General features: G+C 43.3%; 1 protein-coding gene across 1 annotated transcript in view; it reads right to left on the minus strand.

Annotated features, from left to right (window-relative positions):
• Positions 1-22064, minus strand: part of CACHD1 (cache domain containing 1) — a 194454-nt gene that overhangs the window by 51171 nt on the left and 121219 nt on the right. The window contains exons 6-11 of the mRNA XM_040360771.1: positions 21784-21928; positions 19284-19500; positions 13253-13402; positions 8315-8548; positions 6740-6889; positions 109-232 (exon numbers count right to left, since the gene is read on the minus strand). Coding sequence (XP_040216705.1) covers positions 109-232; positions 6740-6889; positions 8315-8548; positions 13253-13402; positions 19284-19500; positions 21784-21928 — 1020 coding nt within the window. The remainder of the gene's footprint in view (positions 1-108; positions 233-6739; positions 6890-8314; positions 8549-13252; positions 13403-19283; positions 19501-21783; positions 21929-22064) is intronic.

Consider the following 22064-nt stretch of genomic DNA (forward strand, 5'->3'; position numbering starts at 1 on the left):
TTAAGGGGTATTGTATTTTTTCTGGAACATACAAGGCCTGTGCTTCTGTTTATGAATGCTAGCAAATATTTTTTTTACACGTTATCAATATTTAACCCATTTTCTTACCTGAGAATATTCTGCCGGACCAGATAAAACTTTGGTATGTTCTCGTAGTGTATGATATCCGTGTGCAGGGGAGGCTCCACCAATAGATAGGGTCTGGTGAGCGAGGGATGCATCAGAGTATAACCTGGCAGGAAAAGAACGGGAGGGTTAATAGATGAAGATAAAAATCTTACAATAGCTGTACATGAAGTATAAAAGCGGCTTAGACTAGAGATGTCCCAGTACATTATATGGCCCCAAATTTTTGGACCCCCGATCATTACTCCTATATGAGCTTATTGGGCATCTGATTCTAAAAAACATTTTTGTGGCTTTAAAAGTCTCCATTGATCATGGAAGATATTCTACAATATTGTATGGACTTGTGAACTTGCTTTGAACCCTAGGTGGCCGTGTCTTAAGTATATATGAGTTTTCTTCTACCATACAAATATCTAATTGTTATTTTTTTTAGGTAATTATCAGTATGCTCGTGAGGCACCATTATTCACTAGGATTTAGTGTCTCTTAATATACTTTCTCCTTTTAAAATTTATGACATAATATATAATTATATGTCATATTTTATTGTCTGGGTTTCCCCTTATGCCCTAATTGGTATAGCTCATGACACTAATAGGTGTATCAAACTACTAGTTTTGATATATGCATCTCTTATATATATTCCTTATATATATTTTTTGTATAAAAGTCATTTAAACGTCCGTGGTGAAAGTAGATGTACCTGATTAATAGGTTTGGATTAAAACTCCCTATTTTTACCATTTATTATGTCCCCCTAGTCTTTTCCTTTTAAGTTTACATGGATTAGGTTTAGGGATGTATGGGATAAATTCCATATTCCAATATGGACGATAGGGTTCTGCTGACTATGACTCAGAACGAGGCGTGGTTTTTCCGATACTTTAAATTGCGATGCGTCAGTGCGTCACCTGTGCCCTGGGATGACATCAGATTGTGACGAAATGTACGATGGGAGCAGTGACGTGCTGACGGCATCGCGTAGCGGTCCCTGTGAGGGACAGGTGTTCGTGGGCCGGCCGTTCATATTCTTATGCTTCATTTGAAGCTTTTTATGCAAGTGCAACATTTTTATTAAACGTACCAGTGGTTTAATTGATTTACACTATGGAGAGCCTTTTACTTCTGGGTATATGTGGTTGACATATGCCTATGAGCATTGGAGAGATCGAGACTTATTGGCTCCTGGTTACAACATTTACGTACTTCCTTGTGAGCGGACACTTCCCCATATTTCCAGAATAAAGGCCCTGGCTGGGTTAACAGCCGCAAGCACATTGTGCTTGGCATCTGGTAAGCACGCACTCTTTGTGGTGGAGGTGTACACGTCTGTTGTGGTGTCATTTGTGATAATTTCACCAATCAAGCCTTATCACTGTTTAAGCTCAATATTTTTATGGTGTTTGCTTCATATATGTTTAAGTGTTTTCAATTATTTCACGTATACACATTTATTAGCACAGCTCCTTTTTTTCCCAATGCCGTTAGGTTGCTGGTTCAACTAGACCTGGGTTTTATGGACACTCTGGATGTATGGAAAGTCCCCAATGCATTGGCAGTGAAAAACATCCATACGCACACATGGTATGTCCACACTAGCTTTATATTCTAATGCGTACATGTTCATAATCAAATCATACAAGAAAGGAACGCCCTTGTCCCAGCCAATCATATCTAAGTTATTAGGTTATACAAGTAATATTCGTCACAATTATACATTTAAACATGTATACAATTATACATCGTGTGTAAAATATAACTTTCTTGTATTAAGAGAGGTATGGACTCCAGAGACAGAGATATAATTTTGCCCCTGTACAAATCATTAGTAAGACCTCATCTGGAATATGCAGTTCAGTTTTGGGCCCCAGTTCTCAAAAAGGAAATCGGAGAACTGGAGAAAGTGCAGAGAAGGGCAACCAAACTGATAAGAGGCATGGAGGAGCTCAGCTATGAGGAAAGATTAGAAGAACTAAATCTATTCACTCTGGAGAAGAGGAGAATTAGGGGGGATATGATCAACATGTACAAATATATAAGGGGTCCATATAGTGAACTTGGTGTTGAGTTATTCACTTTACGGTCAACACTGAGGACAAGGGGGCACTCTCTACATCTAGAGGAAAAGAGATTTCACCTCCAAATACGGAAAGTTTTTTTTCACAGTAAGAGCTGTGAAAATGTGGAACAGACTCCCTCCAGAGGTGGTTCTGGCCAGCTCAGTAGATTGCTTTAAGAAAGGCCTGGATACTTTCCTAAATGTACAGAATATAACTGAGTACTAAGATTTGTAGGTAAAGTTGATCCGGGGTAAATCCGATTGCCTCTCGGGGGATCAGGAAGGAATTTTTTCACCTGCTGTAGCAAATTGGATCATGCTCTGCTGTTTTTTTTTGCCTTCCTCTGGATCAACTGTGGGTATGGAGTTGGGTGTATAGGATTGTACTGTGTTTTTTATTTTGTTTGTTTATTTTTTGTGGTTGAACTGGATGGACTTGTGTCTTTTTTCAACCTGACTAACTATGTAACAGTCTGTATTCCGGGCACCAGACTGATCTTGGTTCCTACTGCAGCTTATCTAATGTTTATGTTCTTTGACAGAATAATATAGCCAAGGTTCCTGGCTTCTCCTAGAAACTCAAGGATACATTTTAAATACATTTTAGGATACAGGCATTAATCACTAAGGGGGAACTCTAACAAGCCTTATAATGCATTATTAATATAGGGAAACTATAGCCTATCAATCATTGATATCTATGGGGGAACCGCCTTTCAAATGCTACAATAGGTTGAAGTGTTTGTGGGAGTCCAAGCTTGTTCAATCTAAACATCAGTTGTCAGGTTAAAGTACTGGATGTTAAAGCCTCGTACACACGCACGGTTTTCTTGGCAAGAACCAGCAAGAAAACCGCTTTAAGACTAGAAAACCTAGCCTGCAATCAGCCTTCCACTATTACGTTTTTAACAGGGTTCAGGTAAGGGCTCTATTCAGGGCGCTTGACCTCCATGTCAAAAGATATCTTTATGGAGGTGGTGGAACAAAAAAGGGCCTTCAAAACCTGCTGCCTCATAGTTGGAACACACAATTGTTCAACATGTCTTTATATGTATTAACAGCACCTTTCACAAGAAATACCTGAACTCAATTATTTGGTCCTATAGTTGTAGATGTGATGGTCAGGTGTCATCAAACTACAGCCGTATAGTAAATCTACCTGTATGCGTGTCAGTATGATGATTTCAACACTAGAGGGTGCCAAAACACAGCGTTACATGCACGGGTCTGTATACCAACAATTGTAGAAGATTATCCAGGAAAAGAACCTAAAACTGCAGGCACACACAGACACTAAGGGCCAGATTCACAGACATTTGCGTTACGCTGCGGCGGCGTAACATATCCCATTTACGTTACACCGCCGCAAGTTTACAGCGCAAGTGCTTGATTCACAAAGTACTTACCTGTAAACTTGCGGCGGCGTAGATTAAATCCGCCTGGCGCAAGCCCGCCTAATTCAAATGGGGCGGGGACCATTTAAATTAGGTGCGTTCCCACGCCGAATGTACTGCGCATGCTCCGTCCCTAAAATTTCCCGACGTGCATTGCGCTAAAGGACGTCGCAAGGACGTCATTGGTTTCGACGTTAACGTAAATGGCGTCCAGTGCCATTCACGGACGACTTAGGCAAACGACGTGAAATTTAAAAATTCGACGCGGGAACGACGGCCATACTAAACATTGGTTAGACCACCTAGAGGGCATGCTTAGTTTTACGTGACGCATCTTTACGGAAACGACGTAAATTTATATCGACGGGCAAAGCGAACGTTCGTGAATCGGCGTAACTAGTCATTTGCATATTCTACGCCGACCGCAATGGAATCGCCACCTAGCGGCCGGCCTAGAATTGCAGCCTAAGATCCAACGGTGTAACACACTTACACCTGTCGGATCTTAGGGCTATCTATGCGTAACTGATTCTATGAATCAGTCGCATAGATACGACAATCGTATCTCAGAGATACGATGGCGTATCAGGAGATACGCCGTCGCATCTCTTTTGTGAATCTGGCCCTAAAAGCCTAGGACATTCGATCAGAAAATCAGATGCAAAATACCGCTTTCGAAGCGATCGTACAATAATCATGATCATTAGTACACAGCCTTCAAGAGCTGATCACAACAGTTCATGCAAAATAATCCGAAAAGACAAAACATGAAAAGAAAATTCTCGTATAATACCAGAACATACGATTATATGTATTTGGCACAAAAAATTAAAAGAGCAAGACCACACATGCCCGGAGATGAAAGAATACATTACAATACCACACATTTTTCGCAACTTTAACCTCATTGTCACGGGCATGCAAAAAGAAAAAAAAAAAAAAAAAAAAGACGCTCATTCGTCCAATATTCTCATTGTGTGTACGAAGCTTTAAGCTAGCCATACATTAACCCCTTGGTGCTGGCCGCACGCAAATATGCAGCCTCTCTGTGCCAATAGGCCGCGTGGAGCATAGGCTCTTATGGGGACCAGGTTCCCTGGATTGTCAGGGAGGGGTGTATCCTGTCCCAACCACTCAAGTTTGCGTCCACCGATACCACCTTCCAAAGGATAGAACAATTTCCAGTTTTTTAGGGCTAAGTTAGAAATCCACCATACAAAAGGGAGATTTCCACCTGGCTGGACAGCACTAGTAAGCGATCTCCCCCAGAGGAGAGCTGAATTAGAAGATGCAGAAAAAAAAAGAAAATTGAGCAACCTCATTTCCTGGCATCAGGATGACCAGCATCTTCTAGCCCTTTCTCCCCAGACCTACTGCCCCTGGCCTGTCCCTTTTATTCGTTAGATCGGATCAGGGAAGCTCAGCATAACATGTGGGTGTTACCTAGGGTGGTCTGCATGCAAATACTGCCTGCCTAAGAACATACACTCCTCCCAACTGACACCCACCCGTCAAGACATTTTAATATTTACATAACTCCTCCCAGTCTATTGCTTGAATCACAGCTGATGACTATTGAAGAAAGTACCGACTTGGGGTGCTGTGATGTTTTCAGGAATCAATGTAAAGCACCCTGCCAGCTCCTCCCACTAGCTATGATCTACCTGCATTGCATAGCGAAGCAAAGAAACCCAATGAATATATCATTAGGTCCAAAACAAATGTAATGAAATCAGAAAGGATATAAAAAGGTCATTAGCATATGACTGTAGGGGAGAGGGAGGAACCCTAGAAGGCAAAATATAAGCAGATCAAACTTCAGCTTTACCACTTCCCGTCCCGCCCAGTGAAAATGACGTCCGCAGGAGGGATCTCCCATCCTGGATGGGTGACGTCACATTCTGGGCTTCCTGGCCGTTTAGGGGGAGCACGCCGCTCGGGAGCCGATGTGCGTGCCCGGCGTCCGCGATATCTGCCGGGCACCCGCGATTGCCCTTAACATAGCAGGACCGTGGATCTGTGTGTGTAAACACACAGATCCACATCCTGTCAGGTGAGAGAACGATGGTGTTTTCCCAGTACAGAAGAACACTGATCGGTCACCTCCCCTTGCGAGTCCCCGCCCCCTACCGTTAGAATCACTCCCTAGGACACACAATTAACCCCTTGATCGCACCCTAGTGTTAACCCCCTTTCCTGCCAGTGACATTTACACAGTAATCAGTTTTTATAGCACTGATCACTGTAAAAATGTGATTGGTCCCAAAAAAAAAAATCGCTGAACGCCGACATTACTAGTAAAAAAAAAAAAAAGCGCCATAAATCTATCCCCTATTTTTTAGACGCTATAACTTTTGCGCAAACCAACCAATACACGCTTATTACGATTTTTTTTTTTTTTTACCAAAAATATGAAGAATACATATCAGCCTAAACGAAGAAATTATTATTTTATTTTTTTAGATTGTGATATTATAGCAAAAAGTTGTGTTTTTTTTCAAACTTGTCACTCTTTTGTTTATAGCGCAAAAAAGAAGAACCGCAGAGGTGATCGAATACCACCAAAAGAAAGCTCTATTTGTGGAGGGAAGAAAAAACCCCCATTAATTTGGGTACAGTGTTGTACGACCGCGCAATTGTCATTCAAAATGCGACAGCGCTGAAAACTAAAAATTGGACTGGGCAGGAAGGGGGTGAAAATGCCCTGTATTGAAGCGGTTAAAAGGAACCCCCTCACCCATCTAAACACTTAACATCGCGGTTAAGAGAGCCACAGAATTCCACGTACAGAACCACCCCGTGTTCTAAACTGTCTGGCTGCATTCGTTGCCAAGGTTGTAAAATAATTTTTAATGTGCCAAGTCTTACAAAGTTGTTTACCTTGCAGGTTGGTCCCTCTGTTATTTGATCTTCGAAGGGAATCAAATTTTTTTTTTTTTTTTTTTAGAGCCACTTAATGTTTATCTGTTCAGAAGCCAAAATCTGCAGCAAGCCAGACCAGTTCAGGATACCCTGACAGTCTCTGCAGAGCTTTATTTATTGTGAGATGAAGACGTAATAAGTGGAAGAAACGAAAAAAAAAGCAAAACAAAAAATCTGAGTCTCTTAAGGTTACGACGACTGGATGGAATGTGCCGTGGCGTTGTTACAAAGATACCTTTGTTATCGATGAGGAATGTGTACGAGGCCAGGGAGTCCTGGTAGTAGGTAACGTCCTCAAGGATGTACGCGAGATTAACGTCGACGCCCACGATTCCCAGGAGCAAGTTCCCAAAATAACACGGCTTGCTGACCGTCATGATTAAACCTAAAAGACACAATGCAATGGAAAATATTAGGCAAACATTCTCAAAAAAAAAAAAAAATGGAATATAAATATAAAAACACATTCAATCAACATAATCGGCATGTCAACTTTTTTTTTTTTTTTTGATAGAACGCAGTCCTTGCGGTTTGAAATTGAAGTTAAAACCAAACACCTCCTGCGCATGAGCGATAGTCTGGTACCAGTTCTTCCATCACATCTGCTTCAACAATTAAAGTCACATGACCCCGAGGAGATGTGGCCAACCCCAACGATGGGAGGAGCAAAGAGTTCTCATGCCATGACCAGTTGTATATATTATGCTGTACTAAGAGCTCAGAAGGTTTGAGGAAGAGGGTAGCACCCTCGAAACACGGAAGCCAGTTAGGATCCTGGTGGTATTCTTCCAAGTTCTGGAGTACCCAGAGTGGATCGAGCAACCTTGAAGCCGACGGCTTATTTGATATGCTGTGGCATGGATCAGGGACACACCATGCTTTGCTGTCTTCTCAGGACTGGAGAAGCCCTGCTAACAGTACAAAAACACAGACAAGAGAGGGAGCACCAACCTAGCGCATTATCCCCTCCCCGGTACACCATTTAATAATAATCCACAAAAAAATCTACTCACAAACCATATGATAGACACATCATATCAAAGTGTCTGCTTCAAGGTTGCTTGATCCACTCCCAAACTTAGGACACCACCAGGATCCTAACTTGCTTACGCGTTTCAAAAGTGGTACCCTCTTCCTCAGGGCCAAACCATCCGAACCCTATCCACCCTACCCATATCCAATATATTGTCCAAAGTATTAGGACACCTGACGTTACACACACATGAACTTTAATGGCATCCCAGCCTAAAGCCTCGTACACACGGTCGGACATCCAACAAACTTTCCCTTGGATTTTTGTCCGAAGGGAGTTGTCCGGTCACACCCATAGCATACACACGCTCGGACTTTTCTGCGAACTTTTCTAAAACTTTCCCAACATCACGTGGTTTTTCTGCTCTTTACCGCCACCCTTTGGTTAACTTCTGCTATTGTTGGTTGATTTTAACATTGGTTCTGAGCATGCGTATTTGCACTTTGCACAAAAGTCCGATGGCTTGCTGTACACACGGTCGGACTAGGCACCATCGGATTCATAGTCCTAATATTCCACAACAACTTTATTCTGCTTTCACAAAAAATAAATAAAAAATATGGCAATTGTAGCAAAAAACAAACAAACAAAAAAAAAAAAAAAAAGCTGTCACATTTCTAGAGAGGGTTACAGGATAATAGGGTGCATTTGATTGACTTTGCATTCAATTTTTTCCCCCTTTGCTTGAATGCACTTTACTATCCACATAGAAGACCTTACAACCAATACCAATAGCTTTAGTCCAGCTTCTTACTTGGATTATAAAATGGAACTTACCATCGCCCATCTCATCTGAGTATGGCAGGCTGAAAACGGCCTCATCGATCATGCGGTTTGGCAGGTTGGTGTAAAACCTCCCCACGGTGGTCTCCAGGTTGCTGAGCTGGTTGAGGACCATCATGCTTCCTTTAGTGACAGGTAGGCTGTTCCGATCAGATACGCCGTACTTGACAGAATTCTGTTCTGCAAGGTCCCGAAGGAAGGCAAGCTCTTTGAGTCCCGTGACTCCTTCTAGATGGGGTATGAGGATGGTAAATGAGTTCAGATTAGTTATTTAGGTGGCAAGTACCAAATACTCAAAGGGCAAATCAAGACAAGGACTAATTCAGTTTTGGTCAACTTATCTACTTAGGGGGCCTTAAGTGCAGCCCCCATCAGACAACGGACCTCACATAATAAGTTAATGCAATCATAGGCGTGTGCACAGGGTGTGGCAGGTGTGCCCAGGCACACCCTAACCACCCTATACAGCACAGATTCCCTCTACTGCCCTGACTCTCCCTCCCCCGCAGTGCAGCCGGTTTTTCTCCTTTCCCATGGGCAGCTACTGTGGGCACACACAGGGGGATGAGGACAGTAAACATGTTATTTACTGACCCCTTTCGTTCAAATGAACACAGTGAGTGATTGATGGCGTGGGTTTGAGCTTTGGGGTGCACACCCTAATGCAATAGGCTGCGCACACTTAGGAATTCAATACTATAGAAAACACTGAGACTGCATATATGCTACAGGAGATGGTCAGATCATGCATGACCAAACATGATATAGGAGTTGTTGGAGACTGAGGAGATGTTTCAAGGAGACATCCATAGATTGGAGGTGCACATCACACAAGACTGCTAAAAAAAAATCACTGCCATTACAGCCCCTTAATACATCAATGCCTTAAAATTTGTACTTTATAGAGCCCCCATAAAAATTACTTGTGCCAATTTGGACCATTATATACATAAATAGAGAAGGATAGAAAAAATAAGCATGTAAAAGAAATAAACCAAACCATTTAACTACTGGATTCCAGTTTAAAGGATAGGTTCCTTCACTGGCTTGAGTAGGTAGAGAAAACAAAGACTACTGGGCAGAGGCTCTGGGGACATCACAATAAGGCCCCATTCACACTAGAAAGTCGCGTGATTTTGCTGCAATTTCACAGCCGCGATTTTGCCACCATTTCAGGGAATGTGCGTGTAAACTCGAGGTCTATGGACCTCAACTCGCATTAAAGTCGGACCAAAGTAAGTACAGGGACTACTTTGAAGTCGCACAGATATAAATGGCAATCATTGGAAATCATGGGGTAAGACTCGTCATGCGACTTTGCAGTCCCAAGTCGCACAAGGGTGAAACGGGGCCTAAGTGACAGGGCCGCATACAGCCCCGGGTTGCTGGATGGGCACCAGAGTACTGGTCCTTTGAAAGCTATGCCCAAAAAAGTGAACAGCAAAGTAAAGTTCCTTGTTTCAGGACATAAAAATGGAACGACCATCTCCTTCCTTTAGACAAATCAAGCAAACCCCCCCCTATGAAGTCTATGGGAGGCTTCAGGATACATTTGATGATTTATACTAGGGGTCTCCAAACTGCGGCCCGAGGGCCGAATGTGGCCCTTTGCTAGTCTTCATCTGGCTCTTGGGGCACTATTCCTCCCAATGACACAACAGGGCACGATTTCTTTTCTTTTTTTTTCAATCAAGTTTAATTTTATTATGAAAAGTAGATGGTACATCAGATGTTATACATTAGATAAATATCAATACATTGGGATATAGAAATTCATATATTAATAGTACATTACATTCTAACAATACTTAGGTTCCAATGAAGGGATTACTCTATAGTCAGAGGTATAAAAAACAAAATTAAAGGAACAAACCCCTGTTTTTGTAAATCGATCCATCGGAGGTCTAATAATTATACTTATACTATATACTCCAAACTATCATCCAATATAATTCGAAGTCATGGCAGTCTATAGTATATGTCAAATCATAAGTAATACCATTTGACCTCTTAGGGGCACGATTTCTTACACTACCACCAATGATGGAGCACTATTCCTGCTCCTACTGACCACCAACACTGAGGCCGTGTTTATTCTCACTGATGCTTGGCCTGAGGCATTTTTTACCCCCACTGGTCAGAATCCGGCCCCCCTGAAGTCTGAAGGACAGTAAACTGGCCCTTTGCTTGAAAAGTTTGGAGACCCCTGCTTTATGCAGTACTGTACATGTATTGCCATCAGTAGCCTTTATTCTATTCCCTCCCAAACTTCCCAAGTCTGTCCTAAAGGTGGCCCTGTGCGAATCCGCTCTTTTCCTACTCCTGAAAGGACTTTGATCTCAGAGGCAATAATAATAAATGTCCCAGACTGTTTGAAACATTTGAAGGCAAAAGTAGACTCTGCTCTGTTTAAGCTTCCTGCCCAATCACCATGCAGGATAAATGTAAACAATGTACTAGGATCAGCAGCAGGATGTAATGACATGAGAGCGCACAATCTGCAAACCTTGGAACTTTAACCATTTCATTATCAAGAGATTAAAGAGGGGACTGTGTAAATCAATGGTGTTAAAGGGGTGGTTCCACCTAAAACTCATTTCTAGCAATATATTCGTAAGACCCGTTAAGCCAGCCTACCCGCAGTGTCTTTTTTTTTTTCCCCGTACATACCGAGATCTCGGGGGTCTCGTCCCTAGGCGGTGGGCGTTCCTATTTGATTGACGTTCCTCGGACGGGCGCATACGTGACGTCACGACTTTCCGAAAGAAGCCGAACGTCGCCGCGCAGGTGCCGTATAGAGCCGACTCTATACGGCGCCTGCGCGGCGACGTTCGGCTTCTTTCGGAAAGTCGTGACGTCACGTATGCGCCCGTCCGAGGAACGTCAATCAAATAGGAACGCCCACCGCCTAGGGACGAGACCCCCGAGATCTCGGTATGTACGGGGAAAAAAAAAAAGAAGCCAGCCTACCCGCAGTGTAACGGGTCTTACGAATATATTGCTAGAAATGAGTTTTAGGTGGAACCACCCCTTTAATGATTGGTGGCTATAAAGCAGGATGGAACAATTCTTATTTAAAACAAATCTATATTTCAAAACAAACTTTTTTTGTCTCATTTTATCAGTCTCTTTTGTCTGTCTTTATTTTGACCTGGCAGTAAGGCCCCATTCACATGGGGCGATCCACATGCATGCCCTGGGCAGGGCTGTGTTTTGCCAGCAAGGGGATACACAGGTTTTCAGTGCATCCCTGTGCTGGCACAGTTCCATAAATGTCTATTGGGACACATGGCTGTATGGACACAGCCACGCTGTTCCAAAATGACATCCGTGGGGGCAACGCTGTATCCTGGCCTAGGCCAACAAGGACTTTTTCAGGGGGGCAGCACGGCAAGAGTCCCCGCCAGCTTGCACTACACTTAGTGTAGCGCCAGTCTTATGGGGCGGACTGGTTTGAGATGCAAATTAGTGTATGGCCCCCAGAAAGCAGCCGCATTGCTTCCGGTATGAGGGAGGCCAGCATTCCGCAACTGTGGGGGGCGTGGCTTCTAATTTTGACTGTCCTATCATCCTGGAACACAAACATTCCTCACTGTGATATATGTTTTCTGCTGCAGCATTGGCATGGTTGCATCTTCTTAGTCCTCTCCATAAAATTATCAGAAATTTGTGCTTAAAGTAGAACTATAGGCAACACTTTATTTTCCATTTTGGATAGAGCAAGGGAGGGTTATAGCTAGGGTTGTCCTGATACCATTTTTTTTTTAAGACTCGCCGATACCGAATACCGATACTTTTTTTTAATCTCATGTGACAGCGGCACATGTGTCAGTTTATTTTTTTAATCTTTAACAATTTGTTTTAAATTTTTTATTTATAATGCTTTCTTTTTTTTTTTTTAAGGGGGGGGGGGGGTGGACCGTGTCAGTGTGTTTTTTATTTTCTTTTTTTTCTACAATAATCTTTTTTTTCTTTTGTTTTTTTATTCTTTATTTTTTTTATTCTTTCTTTCAGCCCTGTTGGGGGACTTTGGTGAGATATTAGGGGTCTTAACAGACCTCTGACATCTCCCCTTTGAGACAGGGAAAGGGACTGGGGACTCAAGTTCCCCAGTCCCTTTCTCAGCAGCATCAGCTGCGCTGAAAATGAAAGGAGAGAAGACAGCCACTCCTCTTCATTCATAAACTGAAACATTTGTAAACACAGGTTACAATGTTTCAGTTATGTGAAATGGACAGAGTCAGTGATCACTGACTGTCCATTCGGAGCAGTAAGGAGCCAGATTTACCATGGGAGGAATAGTGCCCCGTCATTGGTTTTATTGCAAGGAACAATGCCTCTTCATTGGTATAGTTGAGAGGGGAGGAATACCCCATTATCAGTTTCATTGGAAAGCAATAATGTCCCATCATTAGTATCAGTGGGAGAAATAGTGTCCCATTATTGGTGTCAGTGGGAGATTTTGTGCTTCGTTGCTGGTGTCAGTTGGCAGAATAGTGTGTTGTATCATTGGGAGTAGTGACCCAAGGGCCAGATAAAGGCAGGCAAAGGGCCGCAGCTTGGAGACCACTGGTGTAGAGGAATACGCTGTTCTGCTTGCCTCATTCCTCGCCCTGGCAGCACCCCAGTGCTCTCTTCTTATCTCTGATGCTCTGGGTTGTGGACAGGTCCTTGCCACCCCCATGTTCAATGCAGGACTATTGGTTCTGCATTGTATGTGGTGACATCAGAATACAACCGCCAGCTGGAGTACCCTGGTGACGAGCCTTCGGCGGACCAGTCGCCAACCATAAAGAGGGTCTTGCCAGCCTTAATGAGTATTTGACCCTTGCAGTGCAGGGAGGCCCCATTGCAATTTTTTATTTTTTCTCGTTCCTGAAGTGAGGCTTTAATTGTATAGATGTGACCAAGTCTTCAGACCCCATTGCTTACCGTTCATGATGGCATAGGTGAGAACCATGACCGAATTATTCAGTTGGCCGTTTTCCTCACTAATCGCCCTCAGCGTAGATTTCTTGTCTTCTTCTGAGGAATCCCTGGAAGTTATACCAGCCGACAAGTATATAATCACCATATCTGTATCTAGAGAAATAAACAGAAGCATAGAAATTAAACCCAATTTTTTCACGTTGGAATCATAATACTTATTTAAAGCGGTGGTTCCCCTAAAAATAAAATGTTGACATCGCATTTAGCAAATAAATTACAGTTAGAATCGGGTTGTTTTATTTAAAAAATACCTCCGTACGTATCGTTTCCATTATTCGTTCCCACCGCCACTTCCGGGTACGATGCAGGCGGTGGGCGTTCCTAATTGATTGGCAGGCATCCGAACGACGCATCCATCGCGTCACGAGATGCCGGAAAAAGCCGAACGTCGGTGCGCATGCGCCGTATAGAGCCGCACCGACGTTCGGCTTTTTTCGGCAAAAAAAAAAAAAAAAACATTTAAATAAATCACAAAAAAAATAAAAAATAAAAAAAATCACCTGCAATCAGTGCAATTGAGAGGCTAATGTGCAAAAATTGCAACCTATACCAGATAGGTTCACATTATGCACTCTCATTTAAAGTTCCGTTGTGTTTAAAAAAAAAAAATGATATTGGTGTTTTAGGATAATTATTGCATTTTAGCTTTAAGATGTTACACACATTGGTAGCCATTTGTATTTTGAGGACCTAGAAACACATCTAGGCCTTTAAAGTGTTTGTTACCCCAACATTTCATATTCCTGATATGCGCCTGCTGTAACCATGTACTTGTATGAAGTCTCCTGTCCTCTTTGTATTGCTTCCTCTGTGTAAAATCCCTGGTTTTCCTGCCAGTCCCTCTGCTTTCATACTATAAACTAACCACACTAAACTGGAGAACACACTGTGGTCAGTTCTCTAGCTATGCTGGGAATTCCTCCTGCTCTCCTCCAATGATTAGACTCATCCTGGCATGCCCGCCTTCACAGCCACTCACTGGGAAGATCAGTGTACTGCTTCTCCTCCCCCAGCACTTATGCAGCTGAACACAGAGGGAATGTGATCACTTATAAAAAAAGGGAATTGGTTTTAACAGGTACCTGTTCCCACTTCCCTAGGTGATCCCAGCGGAAGTTCCGCCCCCCCCCCCCCCCCAGACATGTCTAAGAAGACTGCAGGACCATTCACAATGAGCAGCACGGCTCGCGCATGCACAGTGGGCACCAGGCTGTGAAGATGCTAGGTGTCATAGCCAGGTGCCCACAGTTGAGATGCCGTTGTCGGGGACAGAAGACCAATGGAATGAATGGCTTAGGTGGGCACATCTCTGGATTTTTTATTCATCCTTTGTTTCATCTCATTGCTGCTGGTCTCCAGTGTCTCTTTGCAGTCATTTCCTTTCTACATGCACTCCAGTGATGGCTACATGGCATTTCTCATGAAATGTTTCCTGAAGGCAACAGTGGACCATGTATGCTTAATTTGCGTTGAAACATCCAATTGAAGTCTCCATCAAGAGTCTATGTGACAGACAGTTACCCAATAACAGGAAGTGTCTAAAAAAGGACCTTCACAGGAGGATCACCAGGTAATATTTTAATGAAAATATAGTAAAAAAATGTTAATGTAATTTTCAAAGAGCTCCAGGCTCCCCCAAAAAAAATTTAAGTCAGAAGCTACAAATACTGTACCTGCTGACTTAATATAAAGGAAACTTGTCTGTCCAGAGATCCGGCGATGTTCTCACCCGACCCGATTGTTCAATTGGCTTTGGGGGCAAGCTCCGGCATCTCTAGTAAGGGTCCTTTCACACGGAGCGGACCGTTTTTGTGTCCGCTCCGTGTGTCCGCAAAAGCTCAGCGGGGATCATCCGTAATCCCCGCTGAGCTGTTGGCGGATAGGGCGGTCCCCGCACACAGTGCAGAGACCGCCCTGTCTCTCCTCCGCTCTCCCCTATGGGGAATCGGATGCAGGTGGACCGTCTGTCCGTCTGCATCCGATCCGTTCCGCCGGACGGAAGAAAAATAGGGTTTTCTTCCGTCCGCAAAAGCAGATCCTGACAGACGCGGATGGTCGCGGACGTTAGCGCATGCTCCATCCGCTAAAAAAGTGTCAAATGTGGCAGTGGAGGGTGCAAACAAGCAAAGCTTTCCGTTTTGGGTGGAACTCTGCTTTAAGTATATGTGAGATTTTAGTTCTTGGGTTTAGATCTACTTCAACTCTGCACTGAGCACCATCCTTTTTTTTTTTCTCTCCCCTCTTGTCTTTTCTTTTTCTCTATTAATAGACAATTGAAATGCTTGTGCTCTCTATGATGCATCATTTGTTATATTACCCAAGTTATCACTCTGTATTGATACTTCTTTAAAGAGTTGATTCACTCTTATTGTACTGTCTATTTCTATCAATAAAAAAAAATATTAAAAAAAAAAAAAAACTCTGCACTGAGCAACGTTATATTTCCATCCTCACATGATGGCTTGTTCTGCATTCAAGGATATCATCCATCATTGCCTATTGAGTCAATGACCTGAAACAAGCATGCAGGTCCTGGCACTTCACTGGCTGCATGCTGGCTCCAGGGCTGCGAATTAACTAAGGGGAGTTGCAAACGAGGCTTGCAAACAGCAGCCCCCATAGCAATACCTTCACATGCTCCCTTTATAAAAGGCAAGCAACCTTTACAAAAGTTTCCTTGTGTTTACCGAAAAAAACATATATATGTAAAATTTCCATAACAGAAAATGTGACACACAATAAATCACTCAAATGAGGAGTTTAACGAGTAAAATAAGACTGAAAGGAAAGCGCGATGTTCATCCAAATAACCATCAATTACCGTGAGCATTTATATACTGTAACAAAACCTCTTGCCAAATATGGATTTTTTTTTCTTTTTTTACTTCCTAAAACGAAAACAGTTGAAAATGGAAAAGAGTTGGCGTGTTCCCGTTTTGTGTTCCGTGCCAAAACGCAGCAGAAATTCAGGATATAACATAACAGATCTGCCGAATGAACAATGAGGTTTTGCCTTTGGCTTGTCACATCCGTTCTTTCAGGTAAAGTAACAGAAAGCAGCAAAGTTTTCCTGCAACGGTCAATTCACGCAGACGAATGTGACTGGTAGATTTTATTCCTCTATACTGTGTTAAAGCCCACGTCTGCGCAAATACTCAACCATTTTAAAATAGATCACGCAGTGCGGGGTCATCTGGGATTCGGCGTTCTGTACATTTTTGGGCGGCGTGTTTGACGTCTGACCAGAATTGTTCCGTTTTGGGGCAGGTCCAAAAAATATGGCACAATATGCCCCCGTTCCTCCTGGCATTTCCAGCAGCAGTCTGATGTCGCAGGGAAATGGTAAAAAATATACCGTATTTATCGGCGTATACCGCACACTTTTTTCCCCTTAAAATAAGGGGAAAATCATGGGTGCACGATATACGCTGATACCCGCGCTGAGTTTGAACTGCGCCGCAGACATATACCGAGCGCAGTACACTCGGGTATATTCGGCCAGGCTCGGCTTCGCTCGCGGTCACACTCTGACGCCTCCTAGCCTTTATGCGTGAGAAGCCGAGCGTGCCCGAGTGTACTGAGCTCGGTATATGTTGGCGGCGGCGTTCAAAAACAGCGCGGGGATTCGACTCAGACAGTGCGGGAGGACACCACCGAGGCCGCAGACGGACGCCTGGGCAAGACACCAATGAGGGGCATTCAAACCAAGTATTTTTTATTTTTTTCCTGAAATTTCCCTTCCAGGTTGGGGGTGCGCGCAATACCCCGATAAATACGGTATTTTTTTTCCAAAATTGACGCTCCATTTTTGTTTATAGCGCAAAAAAAAAACAAAAAACGCAGAGGTGATCAAATACCACCAAAAGAAAGCTCTATTTGTGGGGAGAAAAGGACGCCAATTTTGATTGGGAGCCACGTCGCACAACCGCGCAATAGTCAGTTAAAGCGACGCAGTGCCGAATCGCATAAAGTGGCCCGGTCATTGACCAGCAAAATGGTCTGGGGCTGAAATGGTTAAAGTGGGATTCAACCCGCAATTTTTATCTTATTTTTTAAAGTGGAGGTTCACCCTCAAAAAAAATTCTGACATCACACAGAGTCGCGCCATCCTACCGACAGAATGCCGGTGTTTTTTTTTCAGCACATACCTCTTAATTTTCACCTCACGGCAATCCCGCGGGAGTGGGCGTTCCCAAGCACTGCCTGTGATTGACAGGCTTCCGAGCGGCGCGTACTGAACGTCACAGGTTGCCGAAAAAACACGAACGTCGGTGCGGCTCTATACGGCGCCTGCGCACCGACGTTTGGGTTCTGTCGGCAACCTGTGACGCGCAGTATGCGCCGTTCGGAAGCCTTTCAATCACAGGCAGTGCTTGGGAACGCCCACTCCCGCGGGATTGCCTCGATCGGTGCAGGTCCCGCGCCACCATCCACACTAAGGGAAACAGACAGTGAAGCCTTACGGCTTCACTGCCCGTTTCCTACTGCACAAGTCTCGTGCCGACTTGTGAATGGGCGGCTGCTCGCTGGAATTACACACAGTTCCCAGAAAGAAGCGCACCCCATTCACTATAAGAGGGCGAAGAAGAAGATGGGCCGCGGTTACGGAAGAGGCAGATTAAGGAATTCCGCATAGCAACAGGTATTTCGGGTGAGTGTATAAAAAAAAAAATCTTTTTTTTTTTTAGGATTTTTTGTCCAAAATTTTTCTGGGTGGAACTCCACTAAGTGCAGATCTCTCCACTGCAGTGTATAAGAGATGCAAGAAGCAGTCAGGTAGTTTAACGTTTTCAATTCTAATCAAAAAAATTGGCCTGTCACTTTAAAGCCACTTTTAAAATTCTGCTCAGACCTGCTCCTGATGCAACCACAGGGAAGTAATAAATTCCAATCTGCTTTCATTGTGTGCCAACTCAGGATCCTGTGTACCTTTCTGCACACACCACATCAGGAATCGGCCGCATGCAGACTTTTATAAACTTGTTGTCAGTCTGACAAACCGATGGAAGATTATTTTTCTGCAAGGTATAAATTTCTCACAGGTGGTCGGAGCTGCAAACCTTTCCGGCTCTCACCCCAGCTACACAAGAGGCAGCTTGCTGGGAGGCATCAATAGTGAGCAGGCTCGGTCTTTGTTAGGAGATATTTGTGTGTTTTCTCGATTGTAAAATCTCTTAATCTCCACAAGGTTGTGTCCAGGAAAGTCTGGGCTCAGGGGAAATGAGCTGAATATGCCGGGTGTCATACAAGCCTGGAAAAGGGCAGCCAGTGGGAAAGCGGCAAAACGGGGCAGCACTGGCCCATGCAGAGGGAAAATGGTGCCCAGAATAAAAAAAAAAAAGTTCTGGTTTTAACCACTTGACCTCCAGATTATTTACTACCCATCATAACCAGGCCATTTTTTTGCGATACGGCACTCTGTTAGTTGAACTGATAATTGTACGGTCATGCAACGCTGTACCCAACTAGCAACTTATAGTGGGACTGCCATAATGTGGCAGACATTCTGATACTTTTTGGGGACGAGTGACACTATTACATTGTACCTATTGTATCTAAGATTAGATGTCCAGCGCATCCCCTCCCCTTTACATTAGATGTCAAGAGCCATTCAGCCCATCACTCCCACTGACAATGTCGCCCACGTCTGTGTTTTGCATTTGATCGATGGGAAAAGAGGCATAGACATTTAATCAACTATGGATCTAGAAACCTGGATTCCTGAACGTTTAAGGGTAGTAAACCTATCCATGGCCAGCTTTACTCTGGATCAGTGACTAAGTATTGAAGCCAAAAGTAGCAACGTTTACTCACTTTGGAGAGTGACTCACTATTACATTTTGTTGTGTCTCGGGGACAGGTAGTGAGGAGAAATCTGCCCAAAAGGCACACAAACAGCAAAAAAATAAAAATTAATTTGTAGCAATCTCCACTCTAGCCAAAACTAGGAAAAATAAATACAAATTCATCTTACTTGGCTGAATCCTTGTGCCATTGTTGGTGCTTTTGATGAGTTGGAAAGCTTTCTGGAAGCTGTGGGCGTGCTGAGTGGGGCTGTCCGAGGACTTTGTACCGGCCAGGAAGCTGGCCATCTCTCTTTTGGTCTCACTGGTGGCCGGGGACAGAAATGTCTTATAGCACTGATCCAGGGAGCAGGTCCTCACCACGTCGGCCACAGTCAGGACAGAAATCTGGAGAGGCAAAATGATTCCCATGTTAAAGATTACCCATCATTAATAATGCAGTCAAGGTGAGGAGGACAAAAACAATTAATATTCTTCTAAAGCATTAAAGGAACACTAAAGGTTCGTTTTTTATTAGATCAATTGATTGCTGTAAGCTAGAGCATTTAAATATCACTTACCTCGTTTTTCCTTTTGACCTCCAAAATATAGTAATCCAGGTTTGAAAATGCCATTTCCTGTCTCTCCTCTTCTTGCTTTCCACCAGCATCTGAGCCGTTTTGCATGGTGGAAAGCAGAATGTGCTCACCCCCTCCCTATGACTACAGCCCTGCGTGAAGATGCTCTCTTATCCCTCATAGGCATGGAGGCTAAGCCTAATGGGAACTGTAGTTCCCATTAGGCCGTTATGTAGCAAGAATGAATGCGCACCGCAAACCAGGAAGTCAGTGAGACCAACGATTCAGGAGTGCTGGAGGTGAATAAAACAGCTCAATATCAACAGGTATCAAACTAGTTATAATGCAAAACATTACTTTTTACTTTATCAGCTACTGTCAGACTTTAATTTAAGAGGAACATATTATTGTCTTTACAACCCCTTTAAGATCGAAAGTGAAAAATAAGACATAGCGGAAAAAAAAGAAAGCGGGAAAAAAAAAAAACGACACAGAGCAAAAAAGACGACACAGAGCAAAAAAGACGACACAGAGCAAAAAAGACGACACAGAGCAAAAAAGACGACACAGAGCAAAAAAGACGACACAGAGCAAAAAAGACGACACAGAGCAAAAAAGACGACACAGAGCAAAAAAGACGACACAGAGCAAAAAAGACAACACAAAGCAAAAAAGACACAAAGCAAAAAAAAAAACTCTATAAATACAATAAAAAATATTAAATCTCCATTAAATGAAAATCATGATTTCATCGATCCACAGCAGAGCGATCTTGCTTTATATGCTACAGATGCACTTTAAGATCTGACGGAACAGGCTTGCGACTGCTTGGACGGCCCTGTAAAAACATTTATCTTGCAGCCTGTGATTGTTCTTTACACCCAATTGCCAGAGGAATATTTTTGGAGACTCTCTGTATTATTTCTAGAATAAATTCAGAGTACAGATGTCGGACGCTCCACGTTCTCTTGCCAAATAGTGAATCTATCCCCAAATATTTTTTCTGCTATTTATTTAGCAACTATTTTACTTGACTGAGCTCCCAAAATGATTAAAACATGCTTTCCGTCTTGCAGAACTTCTGCCGCTCAATTATAAAAAACGAAACTTCATTCCTTATGTTTTCCTATTGTACCACTCTAATGCCTCACTTAAAATGTGCTGCCTGATGGGCCCATTAAATTAAACAGTTTATAAAAAGGTAAGTGGTCAAGTATAGTTCACAGTGCACATTGGGCAAAATTACAACTACACAACACCCCCCCAAAAAAAAAAAATTCCCCCCATTTTCTCATTTTAGATAGAAGGTAGGGAACTGGTTAACCACTTGAGTACCAGCCTGTATATAACCCTTCATTACCAGGCCATTTTTCAGTGCTGCTCTGTGCAATAATTTTGCACAGAGCAGCCCCTAGCCTCTTCTTCTGGGGTCCCCTGCCGGTGCTCCAGGCCCCTCCTCTTCATCAGGTTCCATGAGGAAAGCCGCTTTTCCATTATGGCTTTTGATTGGCATTCTGTCCAATGAGGAGATGTATTTATGTAGAAAGCCGACACCAGGGTACAGTCACAGGACTAAAATGTCCTAATCCTTGTGTTAAAACTTTGAAAATTGAGCGTATAACATATTTTCAAAAAAAGATTAAGGCCCCCTTCACATTGGAGCGGGAGCCGCGGTGGCGGTATAGTGCCGCTAAAAATAGCGGCGATATACCGCCGGGATTGCCGCTAGCGGTGTGGTATTAACCCCCGCTAGCGGCCGATAAAGGGTCAATACCGCCCACAATGCGCCTCTGCAGAGTTGCATTGCGGGCGGTATTGCCGCGGTTTCCCATTGTTTTAAATGGGAAGGAGTGGTGAAGGAGCAGTATACATACGGCTCCTCTCACCGCTCCAAAGATGCCAACAGGAGATTTTTTTCTCTCCCGCCAGCGCATCGCCTCGGGCTTTCACATTGAGTAGGCAGTGAAGGAGTTTTTCAGGCGGTATAGCAGCGCTGTTTTTAGAGTTGTACCGCCTGAAAAACTCCTTGGTGTGAAAGGGGTCTTACAGTTTAAAGATCTTTGTTCTTATTCTAAATTGGCTTCAAGTTTTTCAGCTGAATTTTTTCACTCACCTTATCATGCTCGTCGATGGAGTTTAGAATGACGTTTGCAGCGTCTTTGGCAATCTGCAGCTGTGTCTCTGTGATTGAGGCTCCATGATCCACAATGACCACTATATGCTTGGACTGCGGTCTCACCGTGGACACATAGATGGGTCTAATGCAAGAAATAGAAGGAGTTAGCATTCTGCAAATTTGATATGCATAGGAAAACATTATAAAAAAATGTCCAGAGAATAATAAAAATAAATATATCACATTAGGTGGAACTGAACTCAAAAAGTGAAGATTTG

Source organism: Rana temporaria, chromosome 7 (assembly GCF_905171775.1).
Source record: "Rana temporaria chromosome 7, aRanTem1.1, whole genome shotgun sequence".
Lineage (NCBI taxonomy): Eukaryota > Metazoa > Chordata > Amphibia > Anura > Ranidae > Rana > Rana temporaria.